Genomic DNA, 21,471 nt, shown 5'->3' with positions numbered 1-21,471 from the left:
CCTGTTATCTACATTTGGAACTTAAGACTTCCAGCTCTTAAATTCAGGTGTCATGAGCAAGTAGATATTAATAGGAAAGAACATACACATTCTCTTCATGGTAAAAATGATATATAGTTGGATAACTTATTTTTATTAGGATGGAGACATTATTTGGACTTTACAACATTGGTTAGTGTTCAGGTTAGCCTTGCCCCCCCCCCCCCCCCCAGTCTATATATGTTACAATTATAATATTTGTGTATTCTAATTTTCTACACAGGATGAAACAGAGGTTGGTATCCTAGTGTAAAGGCCTTGTGTGGAAAGTTCTTATTTCCAGCTAAATTAACTGAAGTTGTAAAACTGCACAGAGAGACTAGAGAGCCAATATCTTTATTATACAGAAATGTGAAGGCCATATGCTTTAAATGAGAAGGTGATATGCAGTGGACATTCTGCAGATTCAAGACATCCTCCTTTTATTGTGATACAATATAAAAATAAACACGACTAAGAGTTGTGAGAAAGAACTCAACTCAACTTCCATGCCCTCCAATTAAGCTGAAACTTTCCACAGGAAAACCTGGTTTCAATTCATGCCAAATTGTTAAAATGGAAACAAAAACTAAGGCAGGTAGAGATAACACATGGACTGGTTTTTGAATTTTTAGAGAGCCAGACTAAAGCTCTACTTCACCTCACATTGAGAGTTTGTTTCATGTTAAAATTTATTTCTCTAGTTACCTAAGTGATAACTGAAGTGGAAAAAAGAAAGTTGAGCTGGGAAATTTGGGGGTTGTTAAACAGGTTTAGAAAGGAAATGGAAATTATGACTCATTTAATTATTTCTGATCAGGAAGATTTAATATCAGCTCTGAGTCACCTGTATTAGCCCTTTGGCAGCCTATTTCTCTGTAATGGTGAAGAGGCAGGACCCATTACAAGTACTAGCATAATAAATGCTTGACATTAGCACAATTTGGTCCTCTGTTTCCAAATACTGAACTTTATATCAGCATGCTTTTGGGAAAAAAAAAGGGGGGGGGCATGCTTTTGACATCAAACTGACCCTCCACATAGAATTTTTCTTAATAAGCTTCTCTTTGCACTCACTACTAAATTGAAAAAACACTTTAGAGATTTGGCTAGAAAGATGGTTGTGGATTAAATATAAACGAAATTATTTCCAGAATGTTTAAATATAGATAGAATTTATTAATTTATGCCAAAAGCAAAAAATAGGGAACAAAGAAAACCTGGAGTTTAGATATATTATCTGGCTTCAGGATGCTGCTATTCAGCAATTGAAATTTACAACTTTCTCAGTTCAGTCACAGCAGAAAGGTTTAAAATTGTCTGGAGGAATCAGGATAGTCATGTGCGAAAGGGTGGAAATATGATACCACTTCCTTTCCTTAGAAATTGTAATGCTGATTGCATGAAGGAAGTGGTTGAGATATATATATATATGTTTTCACTTAGATTTCTGTCCAATGATGGAGTAGGGTAATGCTAAGAAAGAGGTTAGAATGTATTTCTGGTTATAAGGCTATGAGAATCAGGTAATCAAATTTGGAATATTCTCATTAGGTTAGAACAAGAAAGTGAGAAAATCACTAACAGGACATAAAATCCCAGAGACTACCTACTCCAAAAACTAGATTGTTTCCATTGACCCTTATTCAGAGAGGCAGTCATTTCAATAAGCTACATTACCCTAGCAGAGCCTGAGAGACAAAGACTGAAAACATGTATTTTAGATAGAAAACAGACTTTAAAAAATGTAATAAATGGTTTGTTCTACATCTCATTCACAATCTGTGGCTGGAGAACAGCAAACACCACTTAGATAATCTTGCTTATCCAAAAGCACACTAGGTTGAAGTAAACTAAGAAATGAGAGAAAATATTTATTGGGGATGTGTGGGCTCACCCCCAGTTTAGTCACCTCTGGAGTGGAGGTATAAGGAGAAATAAAGTCTGCTTATAAAGGTCAAGGTCTATGGAGAAGCCCTGAAGTTGCTTTCCCCAAATCACAAGTCTGATTCAAGAGAAGGAAAGAAAATGATGAAAAACATCTCATCACACAAAACTCAGTGATAGTGTCTCTGATAGTCACCAGCCCAGCAGGGGAAAAAGGAGAAACCCACCTGCTGGCTTTAGGATTTATTGAAGGCTGCCAGCACAGCCCAGATCATCTCTGTGGCACTGTGCTTTGTCCCTTCCACTTCAGGGTCCAGTTCTACTAGGTCCTTGGCTCGATTCATTGCCACATCATACTTGTCATCTGTCAGAGAGGAGAAGACATTTTCTAGTACGTCGGAGGAGTGGGCTAGCACCAGGAGTGCTAGTGTTCGCTTGTCCATACGCTGAGGGTCATTTACCCACCGCTCTAGGACACTATCTTGAATTTTTTTCACTAGTCGCTGTTTCTCTGTTGTGTTGGTCACTGGATGAGTAGTCATATCAAATAGGAGGAAATTCTGCTTCTCCGTGGTTAGAATGCCCTTCTCTACTAGGTTCTTTGCAATTCGCTCTCTTACATTTCTCAGCTGGTATTGTAATTTGAAGGGGTTCCAGGTCTCGCCTATGGGAAAAGAAATGAAAACTTAGAACAACACTATAAACTAACCAGACCGAACAAGACATCTTTTAGAACATTCCACCCTTTAACAGCAGAATATACATTCTTCTCAAGTACACATGGAGCATTCTCCAGGAGAAACCATATGCTAGGCCTTAATAAATTTAAAACAGCCTTAATAAATTTAAAAGGACTAAAAATATACAAAGTATGCTATCCAACCACAATGGAATTAAATAAAAAATTATTAACAGAAGGAAATTTGGAAAATTCAAAAATATATGGAAATTAAACAACATGCTTTGAAATAACCAATGGCTCAAAGAAGAAATCACAAGGGAAATTTAAAAAATACTCTGAGTTGAATGAAAATGAAAACATATCAAAACTTATGGGATGCACCTTAAAGCAGTGTAAAGAGGAAAATTTACAATTCCAAGTGCTATTCTAGGAATGATGTCAAATCAATAATCTAATCTACTTTAAGAAACTATAAAAAAAAAGAGCACTAAACCCAAAGCAAGCAGAAGAAAGGAAATGGTAAAGATTGTAGTGGAAATAGACATAGAAAATAAAAACAATAGAGAAAATAAATCAAGAATTGGTTTCTTGAAAAGATAAATAAAACTGACAAGCCTAGACTGACCCAGGAAAAAAGAGAGAAGACTCAAATTACTACAATTAGGAATGAAAGAGGAGATATCACTATTGACCTTAAAGAAATAAAGAGGGTAATGAGGGGATACCATAAATAGAGAAAATTCTGACTAGATCAACAACAAGTAAATAGAGTGAATAAGTAACTTTAAAATTTCCCACAAAGAAAAGTGTGTCCAAGACAGCTTTACAGGGAATTCTACCAAATATTTAAATATAATGCCAATTCTTCACAAATCTTTCAAAGAATCAGAAGAGGAGGGAATACTTCTTTAATCTATATGATATTACTCTGATACCAAAACCAGACAAAGACATCACTAGAAAATTATACACCAACATCCCAGGTATAAAGTACTCAACAAAATACTAGCAAAGCAAATTCAGCAACATATAACAAAGACTGCATAACATGATCAGTGAACCATCTGTACCTAATTGAGCCCCTTTAATTTCTGCACTTCTTTTCCTGACCTAACTAAGTGTGGGACTTCTGCATCATTTTGAGCCATCTTACCGGTGAGTAGCTCTATCCACGTCTGGACAGTTTCTGTGGGTTCAGTGGCTTTGATGTGTTTGAGAGTTTCATCCAGTAAAACGTCACCTGTTGGGCTGTCTGACTTCAGCAGTACCTTTTAGAAAGAAGAAACAAGGGACCCTGGTTCATTCAATTCATTCAAATTAAAATCTTTCAATATACCATATGAACACTATTGGTTAAGTATTATAGAAAATGCAAAGCAGTATAATATACTGTCTCTGTTCTCAAGAAGTTGAAAAATTGCTCTAGCCGGTTTGGCTCAGTGGATAGAGCGTCCACCTGGAACCAAAGGGTCCTGGGTTTGATTTCGGTACCTTGGTTGCAGGCTCCTCTCGGGCCCAGGCCTAGGCCGGGCCCTGGTCAGGGCTCGTGAAGGAAGCAACCAATCGATGTGTCTCTCTCACATCGATATTTCTGTCTTTCCCTCTCTAAAAATCAATGGAAAAATATCCTCGTGTGAGGATTAAAAAAAAAAAAGTTGAATAATCTAGTATGGGGAGATAGTGAGGAGACAAAAATACATTTGATGAGGGCCCTAGTGACAAACTGGATATAAATGATAATGGAGAAAAGACTCAATAATGATTCTTTGAGTCTGGAAAACCTACTTGCAAAACAATCAATAAAGGTAGGAAAATCAGGAAAAGAAGCCAGTTTTGGGGAAAAGTTAAGTTTGGTTTTAACTGATATGGGAGAGCCAGTTGAAATGCCTAGCCAATAGATAAATATGTTCCTGGGGCTGACAAAAGAAGATAGGCCTGCCAGAACTGGTTTGGCTCAGTGGATAGAGCGTCGGCCTGCGGACTCAAGGGTCCTGGGTTCGATTCCGGTCAAGGGCATGTACCTTGGTTGCGGGCACATCCCCAGTGGGGGGCGTGCAGGAGGCAGCTGATCAATGTTTCTCTCTCATTGATGTTTCTGGCTCTGTATCCCTCTCCCTTCCTCTCTGTAAAAAATCAATAAAATATATTAAAAAAAAAAAAAAAGATAGGCCTGCCCGGCCAGTATTGCTCAGTGGTGAGTGTCAGCCATGAACCAGGAGGTAGCAGTTCAATTCCCAGTCAGGGTACATACCAGGGTTGTGGGCTCAATCCCCAGTAGGGGGCCTGCAGGAGGCAGCTGATCAATGCGCCCTAGCTGGTTTTGCTCAGTGGATAGAGCTTTGGCCCTTGGACTGAAGGGTCCCAGGTTCGATTCTGGTCAAGGGCATGTACCTTGGTTGCAGTTCCCCTGCCCTGGTTGGGGTGTGTGCAGGAGGCAACCAATTGATGTCTCTCTCTCACATCGATGTTTCTCTCTATCTCTCCCTCTCCCTTCCACTCTCTCAATGGAAAAATATCTTCGGGTGAGGATTAGCAATAGAAAAAGAGACATCAATGATGAGAGAGAATCATTGATCAGCTGCCTCCTGTACACCCCACACTGGGGATTGAGCCCACAATCGGGCATGTGCCCTTGACTGGAATTGAACCCGGGACCCTTCAGTCCGCAGGCCGAAGTTCTATCCACTGAGCCAAACTGGCTAGGGCTAAAAACATATTAAAAAATTTTTTTTAAAAAAGAAGATAAGCCTAGGATTTAGTAGTTAGTATATGGAGGTACTAGATGAAGCTGTAAAGGTAAATGATATCTTTAAAAGGATATAAGTTACACAAAGGGATACAAACTTGAGACTTAGATGTTAAGGAATGGAGAAGTAAAGGAAATAGGGTACAGCTAGAGAAGCAAGTGAATCTATATATATAAAAGCCTAATATGCAAAGTGTCCCTTCAGGAGTTCGACCAACTGGGAGTTCGATCGCTTGCTATGACGTGCGCTGACCATCAGAGGGCGGCGCGGAATGAAGGAAGGCCCTGGCCGGCAGCTGCAGCCGCTAGGGACCCTACCTGTGCAGAATTTCATGCACTGGGCCTCTAGTGTAATATAATAGAGGCCAAGAATTAAGAAAGTTTCAATTAGGAGAAGGTGGTCAAAGTGTCAAATGCCACATAGAGGTTAAAACAGACAAAGACTGAAAAGAAACTGGTGATACATAAGAATGTGGTTTCAGCGCTAAATGCTAAGTATGACAGTGAAAGTGTGAGTAGAAAAAAATAGAAGAAAATGGAGACAGGAGTATGGCTAACATGCTGCAGAGGACTTGCAGAAAATGAAAGGAGAGAAATTAAATGATTAAATGATTATCTGAGGATGACCAGAGTTTAGCAAAGACTGCACCTGACCCACATGTTTACATACTTCCATGTTAGAGCTATAGCTATGGAGGGAGGAATAATCAACAGCACCCTAAAAGTGATTTTCTGCATAGAAAAGAAAGACAAAAGTATGAACTTCTTATTACTCTTTAGACTATTGGACCCTTGGATTTCTCCCTCTGATATAGAATAATTAAACCTATTAGACAATGGGACAACTGAGTCAGTGTTATTTACCTTGTCTCACTACTCAAATCTTTCTACTCCTCCAAAATGGACCATTGGCACCTGCCCTTTCATAAACTCAGAGAATGTCACAGAGGATGCTATACCTTTCTGTCTAGTAGTCGCTTCTTACGCATGGTGGGGGGTTCCAGATAGATACGACCCCGCATGGCCAGCTCTATCAGGATGCCCCCTCGCAGGCCAGATGATATGCAGTCATTCCAGAAAGATGTGTAACCCTAGGAAAAGAGAAGAGAAAGAATGTTCTGAAAGAGATAGGGACTTGCAGCAAGCACCCTAAGAATGGTATACTCTGTTGTGATTTGTTTCAGGTCATATTACATGAACTCAAAGCAAAGTATACAATAAAGGAATCTCTATTTAATTCCCTTAACCTACCCCATCCCCAATTATGATTTTCTGTCTAACTTTTTAAGTTCTTTGTGTATTTGGCTATTAGTTAATAATTGGCAAATCAAACTTTAATTTTTTAGAAGAATTTTTAAAATCTGTTTCCATGACACTCCAAATTCAGTGTAGAATACAAATGAATTAAATAGAAAAATTTACAAATCATTTGAGTTTTTTACTCCTCCAAGATATGTATTAATAATACAAGCTATCTTGATGGGTGATATAGTTGAAATCCAGCTCTAACACTGACTAGTTAAGTTCCTTGGGTATGTGACTTAACCTTTCTCAAGTGATTATTTGTACGTCCTCATCTGTAAAATGGGGACACTAATATCTATCTTTATAAGTTTGCTGTGAGGAATAAATGAAATGTCATATACAAGAAAGAATTTATTACAGGGCCTGGCATATTGTAGGCACTTAAATGTTAGTTTCCCTTCCCTAGGTGCTATAGAGGATACAAAGACATGTACGAAATAGCCACTGTCTTAAGGAACTGAAAATCTAGCTGGAAAGACCAGGCAAATTTCAGCAAAGTTCTGTGTTAATATAAAATTTAAATAAAAGCTCGTTGTAAAAGCAGAAGAGATAGGCATAAATGACTGTTGTAAGTTTGGTTTAGATGATAGTTATTCAAATTATATAAGTCACTTTTAGGCTAGAGAGTCAGGAACTTTCATGGGACCTGAGCAGTGGTTTGAAGAAAAGGTTGAATTTGGCAGAGAGGGAGGGTTTTCCTCCAAATTCCACCTATTCTTCAAGAGGGCATTTTAACTAAAGTGTCAAGGAAGGAGGTCTCAAATATGTTTAGAGGTCTAACTCAAGGATTTAAAGAGAAATAATGAGATCAAGTTGGTTGGGGCCAGATGGTTGAAAAGCCTTGATGCTTTGAACTTTTTATTGAAAGGCAGTATTGAATCTTGAAGGTTCTGAGCAAGGAATTATGATGAATGCAAGGAACACCCATCAGAGCTGTTCAACACTCTTTAGCTATCTTTGGTTATGGCAATACCTCTCACTGGAGAGAAGCTGGGTGAGATGTTGGCAGGGACAGTTTATCATGGCTTTAAAGCAACCCCAAAACTAATTACTAGTAATAGCAGTAAATAATTTTTTTATTAAACTTAAAAAAATTTTTCTTCATTATTGCTTTGGAAATTAAATACTCCACTTTTCTTTAGGAACATTATCCTTGACATTTTAACATGCAGCACAACAACTTAAAATTAATACAAGATCAGATTTATTTTTTAAATGAGTCAATATAGTAACCACTGTCCTAGTTGAGCAATATTTTTTTTTTAACCTCACAAATTAGACATTATTAGCAGCATCATTACTTTATACAGGTAGCACTTGTTTAGATTTACTCAGATGCTTACCAATTTCCTTGCTCACCATTCCTTCTTGCATCTCAGACCTCCTTTCTGGTACCATTTTCCTTCTTCCTAAAGTAGAATTTCCTTAAGTGAAAGTCTGTTGGAGGCAAACTATTTTGTTTATCTGAAATGTCTGTATTTTACCATCATTCTTGAAAGACAGTTTCTCTGGACATAAAATTCTAACTTGATAGTTTTCTCTATCACATTAAAGATATGTCTTCCTCTTCTAGCTTCTATTGTGCAAGTGAGATCTATTATTTTTATTGCTTGTGGTTTCTTTGCGGTTGATTTGCCTTTTTCTTTGGTCCTTTAAGACCTTCTCTCTTGATGTTTTGCAGTTTGATTACAACACAACTGTGTGTGCATTTACTTATCTTATTTGGGATAGGCTTCTTATATCTGTAGGTTCATTTCTTAGTTCTTAAAAATTCTCAGTTCTAATCTCTAAGAATTTTGGCTTTCCTCTATTTTCTTTATATTTTTCTTCTGGGACTATCATTTTTCTTATCCTAGCTCCCCATGTCTTTTAACCTCTCTCGCTCTCTCACTCTCTCTCTTTTAATATATTTTCATTGATTTCAGAGAGGAAGGGAGAGGGAAAGAGAGATAGAAACATCAATGATGAGAGAGAATCATTGATCGGCTGCCTCCTGCACACCCCCTACTGGGGATGGAGCCCACAACCTGGGCATGTGCCCTTCACTGGAATCGAACCCAGGACCTTTCAATCCACAGGCCGACGCTCTATCTACTGAGCAGAACCAGCTAGGGCTTAATCTCTCTTTTTATATTTTCCATTTTCTCTGTCTCCATACTACTTTCTGAAGAGTCATTTCATATCTAGCTTGCAATTTACTCTTGCCATTTGTATTTAATATGTTAAACTACCCCTGAGATTTTGGTTTCAACTATTCTTCATTTCTAAAACTCTATATAGTTATTTTTTACATTTGCCTGGTCATTTGTGATCATTTCTTTTTGTTGTACCTTTGATTCTTTTATTTCTTTAATAAATGTCACATATATTTTATTATCTGATCTGAAGTCCTTGAATGACCTATTATTTGTTATTTCTCCTGATTCCTTCTCATGGGTATTTGATTATTTGTATGACTGATGATATTTGATTAAGAGATCCATATTTATTTTTTTGTGAATCTGAAAGATTGTGGAGACCTAAATTGAGGATGTCTTCCTTCAGAGAGGAAGATGTGCATTTGCTTCTGCTAACAGTTGGGCATGGGAGGTTTGAGGGAATGCCTCACAACTGGGACCACATTTACATTTAGCTTCCCGATTTTATCTTAACCCCAAGATTTATTTCTGACCACCAAATTCCTGAATCTCTGAACTGATTTGGCAATTTTCCCCAGGGCAAATTAGTTTATTGCTTACCTCTAGGATTTAAATTTTTTTGGGGGGGAGTGGGGGGCTCTGAAGATTTCCTTTACTTTCTATTACATGTTTGAAATTAAGTTTACTCAAGACTTAATATCTGACCCCTATACTGACAGAGGTAGGGGTTTTCCAATTCCATTATTCCCCTAGCCAGGATGATCTTTAAGCTCAAATCTAATTATATAACTCCCTTCCCCTCTGCTTAAAAATCTTTCAAATACTCCTCTCAGTCAAGTCCAAACTCCTTGGTATAGTAAAACCTCACTATAATGGACTAATTCAGGCAAGGGGGTGTCCCTTAAAGTTGAAAGTACATTATTAATAAAGCAGGTTTTCTGAACGCCTATGTTAAAAAATTGACAAATTAGTTAGTTTACTTGTTTTCACTTATGTACACACATTTGATTAATTAAGTATGTATGAAAAATTTAGTTTCACAGAGAAGTTACATTGGCCAGCTCCTTAAATCTGCTGCAGAAAGTCACGCCACTAGATCACAGAACCAATTAGCCTTGCAATGTAGTGTGATCACATGCTAGTCATTCAATATACACTGTTTACGAGCAGTGACTCTTGGATTTAAATATGTAGACTATAGTTGTAGATATGTAATATTTATTTATGTCAACAAAATTACTACAGTGTTTTTTCCAACATATGGCCTACTCACTGAAGTTTGTTAAAAGTTATAGCGAATTAATAACAAAAAATAACCTGTTAATGATAAGCAAATCTTGGTTAAAAGCATTTTAAAATTAACAGGGTGGTACTTTTCACAGGACATACAGATCGAAGTTTTCTCCATTAAATCCAAAGTCTGTTAAATCAAGGTCCACAAAATCTAGGGTTTACTGTATAGCACTCAAACCAGGAGGCTATTTACTATTCTCTTTCTGGCCTCTTTCCCCTGGAACACTATGCTCTAGCTTTCCAAAACTATTTTAAGTACTCTTAATGCATCATTTTTGCCTATTGGCCTTTGCACACACAAAGTTGTTGTTTTTTAAAAAATATATTTTTATTGATTTCAGAGAGGAAGGGAGAGGGAAAGAGAAAAAGAAACATCAATGATAGAGAATCATTGATCAACTGCCTCCTGCACGCCCCCTACTAAGGATAGAGCCCGCAACCTGGGCATGTGCCCTTGATCGGAATTGAACCTAGGACCCTTCTGTCCACAGGCCGACGCTCTATCCACTGAGTCAAACCAGCTAGGGCATAAAGTTTTTTAAAAAAAAATATTTTTATTGACTTGAGAGGGAGAGAGAGAGAGAGAGAGAGAGAGAGAGAAATATCAATGATGAGAGAGGATCATTGATTGGCTGCCACCTGCACACCCCACAGTGAGGATCGAGCCCGCAACCTGGGCACGTGCAACCTGAGCATGTGCCCTGACCAGGAATGGAACCATGACCTCCTGGTTCATAGGTTAACGCCCAACCACTCAGCCACGCTGGCTAGGCCACACACAAAGTTCTGTCTAGAACAGCGGTTCTCAACCTGTGGGTCGCGACCCCTTTGGGGGTCGAACGACCCTTTCACAGGGGTCGCCTAAGACCATTGGAAAACACATATATAATTACATATTGTTTTTGTGATTAATCACTATGCTTTAATTATGTTCAATTTGTAACAATGAAATTGGGGTCACCACAACATGAGGAACTGTATTAAAGGGTTGCGGCATTAGGAAGGTTGAGAACCACTGGTCTAGAAGAACCAATACTTTTCTTTCTCCTACAGGATTCACATCTTCCTTGTAACCTTCTCTCACATTGTCTTTCCCTCTACCATCTGGGTTAGGTACCTCACCTGGGTGTGCCTAAGTATATATACTTCTCCCCTATCATTTAGTATATCACATTGCAATCAACAGTTTGCCCTCAGACTATAAATTCCTTAAGGAGAGAGTATCTGATTGATACATAGTATTTCTCTATAAATGTTTCTTGAAATATGTTTCAAGAATTTTATGGTTGAAATATGTTAACCTGGTAAACACTCAGCTTGAACCATACATCCCTAGATATATCCAAATTTCCTGAGGGCCTGATTCTAGACTCAAAGCTGGGATTACTTCCCTCCACTGCCTGCCTCATGGCTACTTCAAGGACAAAGTAAGTTTTTTTTTTTTTAGGTTAATACTTGGTTTTATACAATTTAGTAGCCTAATTAAGGTTAAACTATAACTTATGTCAGAATAAGTAATTTACTTAGGTCATAACTTTACTAGTATATCCTGGTGACTATAAATTTCAACAGGTGTGCAAACATTTCAGTTGGTATTAAAGCAATTAGAAGAAAGTTTTCCTTTGTTTTCTTATTTCTTCCTAACTATATACCTTCTGTTTCAGTGACAGTGATGTCAGATTGTCAACAGAACGGTGAGAAGCATGGTAAATAAAGAAACAGAGACCAGGATGTAGAAACTGTATGTTTTTTAATACTACCCTTTTCTCATCCTAGTAGCTCATAACACGCGAAACTCTTAAATGAGTTTTTAAACTTCCTTTTTATTAAGTCATATACCATAATGGAAAAAGTATAAAAGTACACATGTGGAGTTTTAAAAAATAATTATAATTCTAAGGTCCATTTTCCCTCTAAATATATGTAGCTGCCTCAGTAAATTCTCAATCTACAATAAAGATTCTGTGTTAAAGGGCCACTGCTTTAGTATGCAGGATGATCTAGCACATACATGCTAAAGTTTACCACTTAATCATTAAATTTAATTATCTCAAATACAGGAGGGAAAAGAGAGAAAAATTCTCTCTCTTCCCCCCTTCCTCTCTCTAGAATAAAAAAAGAAAAAAAGAAGAAATATTCATTTGTGTATTGGTTGAACAAATTCCTAGAAGAAACTTTTGAATCAAAGAGTATATATATTTAAAATGTTTTGCTCTTGTGAAAGGCTGGGCAATGAGATTTCAATAAATTCTGTCAATATCTTATGACGAATTTCCACCTAGTCAAGTATTCCTTATTCAAACTTCCTTGAAGATACACCTTAAAACAACTCTGGCCGTAGTCGGTTTGGCTCAAGTAAATAGAGCATCAGCCTGAAGACTGAAGGGTCACAAGTTAGATTCCAGTTCAGAGCATGTACCTTGCCAACCAATTGATGTATCTCTCTCACATTGATGTTTCTCTGTCTCTCCCCTCCCTTCCACTCTCTCTGAAAATAAAAAGGGTGAATTTAAAAACAAACAAAAAACCCCCAACAACTCTGAAGGTTAAAAATGTTAAAGTTGCCTGCATGACATAAAATGCAAAGGAACTTAAAGCATCATTTTTAATGCTTATAAGGAGTTTTTAAAAATAATGTTAGAAAATCCTTATGATAAAGTTAAGTGAAAAATAGCCAAATAAATAATTGTGTAATCAAGATTACTGCAATTATGTAAAATACTTTAAAAAATGGTTTTCTAATTTTTAAAATGGTTTTCAATTTCCCCCCCAAATTATCTACATTAAGAAAATGTCACTTTATTAGGAAAAAAAATCAGAAACAAATCCTTCCCTCCCCCCAAATCTGAAGTTTCGACATTAAATTGCTTAATTTTCCATGAAAGAAGAAATCATAAGTGTCTTCCAGAAGCTTTTTCTATATGGTATGCTCACCTCAGAAGAGCAAAATGAGGTAAATGCAGGTACATTTTTTATTTTCAAATAGCTTCCCCCCCCCCCATTAAATAGTATACATATATTTTAGAAATTTGAAAATAAAAAATAAAATAAAAATTACTCATAAATTCCATCATTCTATTATCATTTGGGTGTATATAAAATAATACACATATCTTCTCTCCTAGCCACCAATTTTCCCATCTGTTTCTTCTTCCCCAACCTTAATTCTGGGGCTTTTCTTCATAGAACAGCAGTGTGTGAAAATTATGGAATGGAATGTATGCATACATTATAAACTTTCATAGTGGAGAATAGAGATAGAAGGGGCAAACCGGCACTGGGCAATACAATTTTGTTTTAAATCTTCACCCGAGGATATTTTTTCCATTGATTTTTAGAGAAAGTGGAAAGGAGGGGAGGAGGGAGAAAGGTAAATATGGATGTGAGAGACACATTAATGGTTGCCTCCGGCATGTGCCCCAACTGAGGAGGGATCAAACGTGACCTCCAGAGCTACCATATTCAAATGTCCAGTTTTCAACCAAAAAAAAAAACAATAATCATAGACATATAGAAAAACAGTTCTGAACACTCTTAAGTTATACAAACAACATATGAAGGGGAGATAATCTCAATTCCAGGTATTTCAGAAGAGAACAGTGTACATTAGGGGGTTGGAAGGTTAGGGAAAGGCAGGCTCTCAATGAAAGAGTTTAAACTATATTTTCCTATTGTTAGAATAGGGCTTTGGTCTTTCAGTTTATTTCCTTTTGTACCAATAGTAAATAATTCTTTGGGGTTATATGACTGGAAATAATAAAAACAAAACAGAAGTTATTTTTTAACAGTCTAGGTTAATAAAAACCACAAAACTTGACAAACGAGTCCTGATACACTTCCTTATTCACACTTGTCAGCAATAGCTACTAACAAGAGATTTATTGTTCATTTTGTTCAATCAGGAAACTAAAAGGTCAGGTACTGGTCTAAGTAATCTTTTAATTTTAAGAAAATGTTTTAGGACTGAGCAACTTTCGAAGAGTAGCATTTTTTTCCATCTATAGTCATTCACTGACAAATTATGTACTGACTTACTGATTTTTTAAAATTTCTTGACTAGTTCACTGAAAATTTTTTTACCAACTTAGAAAAGCTTGAATTTCTAGTCTCCCACTGCTAATAAATTACAATGAGTGAATTATAACCAATAGAAAATCATTAGTAGCTTGAAAAAGCTTAGCATGAACGTGTTTTATAATTTAAGATAAAAGTGTTATCCAGTCTACTTTATCATTTTTTTATATGTATGAATAGTGGCATTGTTTGAAAGAACATAACTAATCAGTACTAGAATATTCTTAGCAGCATTATTGATAATGGTAATTCCTGAATGTTCATTAGCCAGTAGTATCAGTGAATGGTGGTATATTCAGATAACAAAATACTATATTGCAGTGAACTGAATTAAATTATATGCAGCAACATGGATGAATCTCAAACATCATACTGAACAAAAAATATATAACAGTATTAACCCAGTAACATGAATTTTAAAAGGAGGCAAAATTAAAATACTTTGTTCAGGGGTATATATACATGTACAACTACAGGAGGAAGGGCAGCATGTGATTAGAGAAGTGCACAAGAGGATGCTTCTAGGATGCTGATTGTACTCTACTGGTGGTAGTTACATGAATATTTACTTTAAAATCACTTGTTAAGCCCAGCCAATGTGGCTCGGTGGTTGAGCACTGACCCATGAACCAAGAAGTCACTGGTTTGACTCCTGGTCAGGACACATGCCCGGGTTGTGGGCTAGATCCCTGGTGGGAGACGTGCAGGAGGCAGCTAATTGATTTTTCTCTCTCATTGATCTTTCTATCTCTCTATCCCTCTCCCTTCCTCTCTAAAAATCAATAAAAACATAAAAAAAATTACTTGTTAAATTGTACATAAGTGCTAAATACTTTTCTAGATACGCTATATTTCACAATTTTAGAAAAGTTAAACAATAAAACACAGAGCTGCGTGTCTAATTCTGTTTGGTATTTAAATTTCAAAACGTCCGAATTTATTTAAAGGAGATAGGATGCTTTCAAATATGGGCAATTATTCCAGTTGCAAATCACTAAAATTATCACAAACATCCCACTTACGTACTTTTTTCTTACATCCTGTCTCTCCACAGACTTTTTTTTAAAATATATTTTTACTAGTGACCTAGTGCACAGATTCGTGCACATTGAAAGGAAATTAATTAGAAGGTGGCCAGCAGGCCAGGACTAGGCGAGATGGGCCGGACATGCCCTGGAACCAACCTCCACAGTCCTTCCCTGGCACCTGCGGGGTAAGAGGGATCCCTCAAGCAGGTGGGGTCCCTCGGCCTGGCCTTCAGGGATCAGGCAGAAACCGGCTCTCCGACATCGCCCAAGGGATCCCGGAGTGAGAGAGGGCACTCTATAAAGTTGCTGTTTGTACAGGGTGTGGAATGCAAAAGCAAGTGTGCAGTAAACCAGATTCAGGGCTGACAGTGCCTCAGCAACAACATACCCACAGCTGAAGGTGGAACTGCACAGCCAGCGAGGAATCAGGTTCCCTCCTCTCTGGTTTCAGGTCTCACCCGAGAACCACCACTGCCAAGTCACTGCAGCTCCGCAGCTCTGCATTGAGTGTCTGCCCCATGGTGGTCAATGCATGTCATAGCAACCAGTTGGATGGTCGGGCACTTAGCACATTAGCCTTTTATATATATATACTAGAACCCCATTGCACAAAGGTTCGCGCAATAGGCCTTCCTTCCCCTGGCTGCTGGCACCAGTTTTCCTCCAGCACCGGGGACCCAGGCCTTTGGTATGGCTGCAGTGAGGCTTGGCTTCTCTGCTGTGGCTGCAGCGGAGAAGCCAAGACTCTTCAGTCTTCAGTCTTTGCTCCATGCCTGTGTATGCAAATTAACTGCCATCTTTGTTGGGTTAATTCGCATAGTCGCTCTGATTGGCTGGTGGGCGTAGCAGAGTGACACCAATTTGCATGTTTCTCTTTTATTAGTGTAGGTATATTGATTTCAGAGAGGAAGGGAGAGGAAGAGAGAGATAGAAACATCAATGATGAGAGAGAATCATTGATCGGCTGCCTTCTGCACACCCCCTACTGGGGGTTGAGCCCACAACCCGGGCATGATGAAAAGCTTTTATGTCCCAGTGCATAGTAAGTATTCAATAAATGGCAATACTAGGAGAAAGCTTTGCAAAACAGGAAAGAGGGTTAAAAATATTATCCACAAACTAAAAATATTACCATCAAGTCAAAAGCATTAATAGGCTCACTCCTCTTATAGGTAACTTAATAATAAAGATTCTCATAAAGGGAAATTTTAAATATACTAGCAATTTAATTAAAGCATTAGTTGTCCATGAGTCAGTAATATCTATAGCAAAATTCTTATCACAGGCTATAACAGGAAATAAATCTATTTTATTTTAGTCAGGCTGGGACTCAAATTTAATTTTCTCAGTTGAGGTCAGTGTTATTGAACTGAGATAACATCTAATTTTAAGTGTACTTGAAAAGTTAGATTCTTCAACATATATTTAAATTTCCTGATTATTTTCATAAGACAATGAAGCTTAATATTTTAAAACCAGTCTGTGGCCACTACTCCTCAGAAGAATCTTAAGAAAGGGATGACAGTAATATTTGACAAGCAATTTGACTATGGCCTACTCTCATTCCTTTCCAGCCCTACAATTCTTGAAGTACTAATCTCTTTGTATTATCTTCCACTTACATGCTTTTGAAACAGATGTAATTTTTCAAAATTATAGTATTGATTTATAAACAGAAAGTCTTATGGAAATCTTCAGCAAAAGTTAATTTTGGGACTTTGGGATACAAAGTTTAACATTTAGGATTTTTCTTTGACACGTCACAAACTCAAACCATGTAAAACAAGAAATAATACATAGTAAAATATAAACGCAGAAACAAAATAGAGCGAAAATATCACTAAGTCCTTAATTTGGACACAACAATGAAATGAGCTTTGCTGTTTTCACTAGGCTAATCCTCTTTTGCTTAAAGGAAAGAGTCTAAATGTCTCTGCCTAGAACTCAAAATCCTCCATACTCTGAATCTAATATGTCAATTTTGATTCTCATTGTTCTCCAAGAACAGAGCCTACTTCAGTCATACTGGTTACTTAGTTATCTCCCAAACTCATCAAGTTCATGATACCTTTGCTTACTCAGGTTCCCCTCATCCACAATGTATTCCCTTCTCTCCATTTCTATTAATCTTACCCATTCTTAAAGGCCCAGCTTGTTTTACTCCCTTCTATTCTTCCCCAGATTATTCCAACTCATGATGATCTCTCCTCCCTTCAACTCCCTTGGCTCCTATTGTTCTAACATGGAAAGACTTGCTGTTTTTCTTTAAAAATCTTTTGAATTGTGAAATATAATGCACACATAGGAGAGTACACGAAAGATAAAAACAATGAATTATCCCTAAGTCAATATCCATGAAATATCCCACAAGTACAGACACAGAAAACTGCTAGTACCCAGAAAACCCCCTCATTCACTTTTCTAATGACTAAAACCTCCTCTCCCCTCCCACAAAAATGTAACTACTCTCCTAACAACTATGGTAATCCCTTTCCTGCTGTTCTTTATAGTTTTACCATCTCTAACATGCAACCGCAAATACTATAGTTTTTTGAATTTTATATATAGAGATTCATATAGTATGTAATCTTTTGTGTTTGGACTCCTTTACTGAACATTACATGAGAATTATACATGTTTTGTAACAATGTTCATTTTCATTCTAAAAATATACTCATTTATTTAATATATTTTTATTGATTTCAGAGAGGAAGGGAGAGGGGGAGAGAGAGATAGAAACATCAATAATCAAAGAGAATCATTGATTGGCTGCCTCCTGCATGCCCCACACTGGGGATTGAGCCTGCAACCCAGGCATGTGCCCTTGACTGGGATCGAACCTGGTACCCTTCAGTCTGCAGGCTGACGCTCTATCCACTGAGCCAAACTAGCTAGAGGTATACTTATACTTATTTAAATAAATATACTCATTTTTATCCATTTTACTGTTGATGATCCTTTGGGTTAATTTTTATCTCCAGTTAGAATACAAATTTCTTGGGGGCAGGGACCATTTATGCTATTTTATATTTACTTTAGTATTTGCATAACACTAAGCACATAATGGGTGCCCCCAATCATACTAAATATTGATTAAATAAATCTACTTTGGGAAATAAGAAGAAAATGAGTAGAACTGGAAATCAATGTAACATTTTTAGAGATAGTTATGTAACTGGCATTTTGGAAAACTACTACTACTACTTTAACATATCCAAAGGTTTGACCTCTTCTGTTTATTTGCACCTAAGGATTTATCCTTTTTTTAGTCTTCCTGAGACAACTGAAAGCTAAAAACTTAATTTAGCATATTCAAAAATGAAATTAGAACAATTAGAAAGGTAATTAATTTTTATTTGCCCATCTTTGTACAGTATCTCACCAATATGTTGAATACCCACTATGATTATAGCTCTAAATGAGATGCTTTATTTTTTAAATTCTATTTCCCTAAGTTTATATCAACTACTATAAATTTAGACAAATGAAGACAAGTCCAGAGGCAGTTTCTCTACAGAACAAAAGCAAAAATCCAATATGTAGGGTCAGCAGGAAATTAATAATTTCTATTCAAAACTAAAACGAAATAGCTTCTTAGTTCTAATATGCTCTGCTTCTACAATCAGTGAATGTTTCCTCCGCACTTATGTAAGCATTTCAAAACAATATTTATACCATCTAATCTTCAGACCTACTCTGACATTCTTTTAGAGAGTCAGTTTTGCTTTTTCATTTATTTGACCTTTTTTTAATCCTCACCTGAGGTTATAAAATTAACCTTAGATAGAGAGGAAGGAAGAGAGAAAGATAGAGGTAGGGAGAGAGAGAGAGAAACATCAAAGTGAGAGAGAAATATCAATGGCCACCTCCCGTAGGAGCCCCAACTGAGGATCAAACCTAAAACCCAGGTATGTTCTCTGATAGGAATCGAACCTGCAACCTTTTGGTGCAGGGGACAATGCTCCAACCAACTGAGCCACCGGGCCAGGGCTGGGCCTTCTTTCTTAATTTAATAAGAGGTTATTTCAGTATCACTATCACTTGGGACACTGTAACTACAAAAACTTTACACTGTGTTATATCTTCTCTTGTATCCTATAAAATTTTGGAATAATTTTGTAATTAAATTACACTTCAAGTAATTGCACTTCTGGATTTTACCCTCCGAGTATCAGCTAACCGCCAAAATTCCTCATTCCTCACTAAGATGTCCACAGCATAATTCTAAGGCCAACCTAACATTAATACAAATATTCTATTCTATTACTTCCTAAAAACATTTCAGTATTTAAGTCTTTGGGATGGCCCAGCCGACCCAACTACATTACCTCTTTATCTTTTAGTCCCAGGAGCAATACTTCTTCCATAAGAGTGAGGCGAATATCCTTAGAGTCTCCAGAGTCTTCATTGTCTGAACTCCTGTCTTGATTAGTATCTTCCTCACTTTCTACCTTCTTTTCAGAGTTCTTGCCTACTTCCATACGACGGGCACGGTGAGTTAAAGTGGTCATTCTGAACTGTTTCTGGAAGGGTGATGAAAAATATTTATAGTGTGCTTATGTAAATAAATACATATAGATACTTATACATGCATACCAAAATGTATATGAATAAGAAATATTTATAACTTAGAGAAAGAAAGGAAAGAGTAATGACCAGAAAAATTAAGTGGGTAACATAATTCAATATCTTCCAAAGTACATAACTTAAATACACAGAAGGCACTGGCAAGAAATCAAATCAGTAATTTTAAAGACCAGTAGAAATAATCATCTTTTAAGCCTGTTGATTTCTTGTGCATAATCTATAACCTAGGAGTGACTGTCTATCATTGTGACTCCTCTTTCACAAAATGGATCCTCCCCAAGTTAAATAATATGGGACAGCAAAAAACTGTGAGCATCCAGTCCAAATATGCATATGATAATTTATATAGAACTTCTATAAACATTCAGTGGCACATTATAAAGCATACACAAAAAATTATAAAGTAAAAAATTTAAAAAACTAAATAGAAATAGATGTTCTAATATTTTCTTCCCAAACCCTAATGACTCAGTTTATGAACTCACTTAGGAGATCACTACTTTAGAGAATAACACTCAGAAGATCATGTGTAGTAATTCCAGAAAACTTTCATCTCTATCCATCTTGCAAACAAAACAGCTACAAACAAACAAAAATACTGGCAAGAGAATGTTAAAAGATTAGCAAATTCTCAAAAAAAAAAAAAAATCAAAGCACATGCCCTTTTATACCAAGCACTACATTTGTTTTAAAATCTAGTCAAGAGAAATTGCACTGTCATTTGTAATGAAGTTTAAGTTAGCTTACTTTGAGATAAACCTAAATGCCAGTTGTTAAGATGATATACAATAAATATTTTTTTTTATCAGCAATTGTTTAAAAGAATATATTTTGCAACATCAAAAGAATGCATTCAAGCCCTGGCCAGTGTGGCTTAGTTGGTTGGAGTGTCCTCCTATGCACAGAAGGGTTGCGGGTTCCATCCCCAGTGGGGACGTTTAAAGGAGACCACTGATGTTTCTCTCTTTCTCTCTCTTCCTTCCCCCTCTCTCTGAAATCAGTAAAACATAACCTTGAGAGAGGATTAAAAAAAAAAAAAAAAGAAGAATGCATTCAGGAACCTCTGCGACTGATTCCCATTCTATCTTTTCTCAATTATTTCCCATTAATTCCAATTCCATACTGTGAACAAACCATTTATCAAACATGTGCCATGTCTTTCACCTCTGCTCCTCTGTACATGTTGGAGTTCTCTCCCTTTCCTCCTACTCTTTAAATTCTACTCATTCTTAAAAGGCCTATTGAGGCTTAAGTGAGTCTCCTTCATTACCCATGTCCCATGGTCAGAATTGGTCTCTCCCTCAGCTGTACTTTCAAAACTTTATTTATACTTACTTACTTTAAAGTATTTATTATAGTCTGGCTGTCTCTCAACTGTAAACTTCTTGAGGGCAGAGATATTGTCTTCTTAGGCTTTTTTTATTCTCCATAGCAACTAGCACAAGGTCTTTAACGTTGTAACTGCTCAATAAATATATACTGATTAAAATGAATTCTCAGAAATGCATGTGAACATTTAAAATAGAAATACAAATTAAGTGACTTACAAAAGACTCTTTGTACAGGACTATATTTCAAATATAATTCTTGGTAGGAGGTGGAAAGAGTGAAGGACGAAGAGAACCATGAAATAAATAAAATGCTTAAGGGCATTAACCTTATCTGGCACTGTGAAGAGGGCTTATTTCCTAACCCAGTCCAAGAAACTTTAAA

The 21,471-nt window shown here is 36.8% G+C and overlaps 1 protein-coding gene across 5 annotated transcripts in view; it reads right to left on the bottom strand.

Annotated features, from left to right (window-relative positions):
• Positions 1 to 112: 112 nt before the first annotated feature.
• Positions 113 to 21,471, bottom strand: part of GOLPH3L (golgi phosphoprotein 3-like) — a 21,788-nt gene continuing 429 nt past the window's right edge. Inside the window, exons 2-6 of one of the 5 annotated variants that reach the window (XM_005867365.2) lie at positions 21,098 to 21,219; positions 19,500 to 19,694; positions 6,293 to 6,424; positions 3,741 to 3,855; positions 113 to 2,569 (exon numbers count right to left, since the gene is read on the bottom strand). In XM_005867365.2, the coding sequence (XP_005867427.1) occupies positions 2,142 to 2,569; positions 3,741 to 3,855; positions 6,293 to 6,424; positions 19,500 to 19,682 (858 nt within the window). In that variant the 5' untranslated portion in view covers positions 19,683 to 19,694; positions 21,098 to 21,219 and the 3' untranslated portion in view covers positions 113 to 2,141. Of the gene's footprint in view, positions 2,570 to 3,740; positions 3,856 to 6,292; positions 6,425 to 19,499; positions 19,695 to 20,243; positions 20,346 to 21,097; positions 21,220 to 21,471 lie in introns of those variants that run through there. The other 4 variants (XM_014540679.1, XM_005867366.2, XM_005867367.2 and 1 more) reach the window with 4 other exon arrangements.

This window comes from Myotis brandtii, unplaced genomic scaffold, assembly GCF_000412655.1.
Source record: "Myotis brandtii unplaced genomic scaffold, ASM41265v1 scaffold250, whole genome shotgun sequence".
Classification (NCBI taxonomy): domain Eukaryota; kingdom Metazoa; phylum Chordata; class Mammalia; order Chiroptera; family Vespertilionidae; genus Myotis; species Myotis brandtii.
The sequence above is the reverse complement of the archived record's forward strand: the minus strand, read 5'-3'. Positions and strand labels throughout refer to the sequence as shown.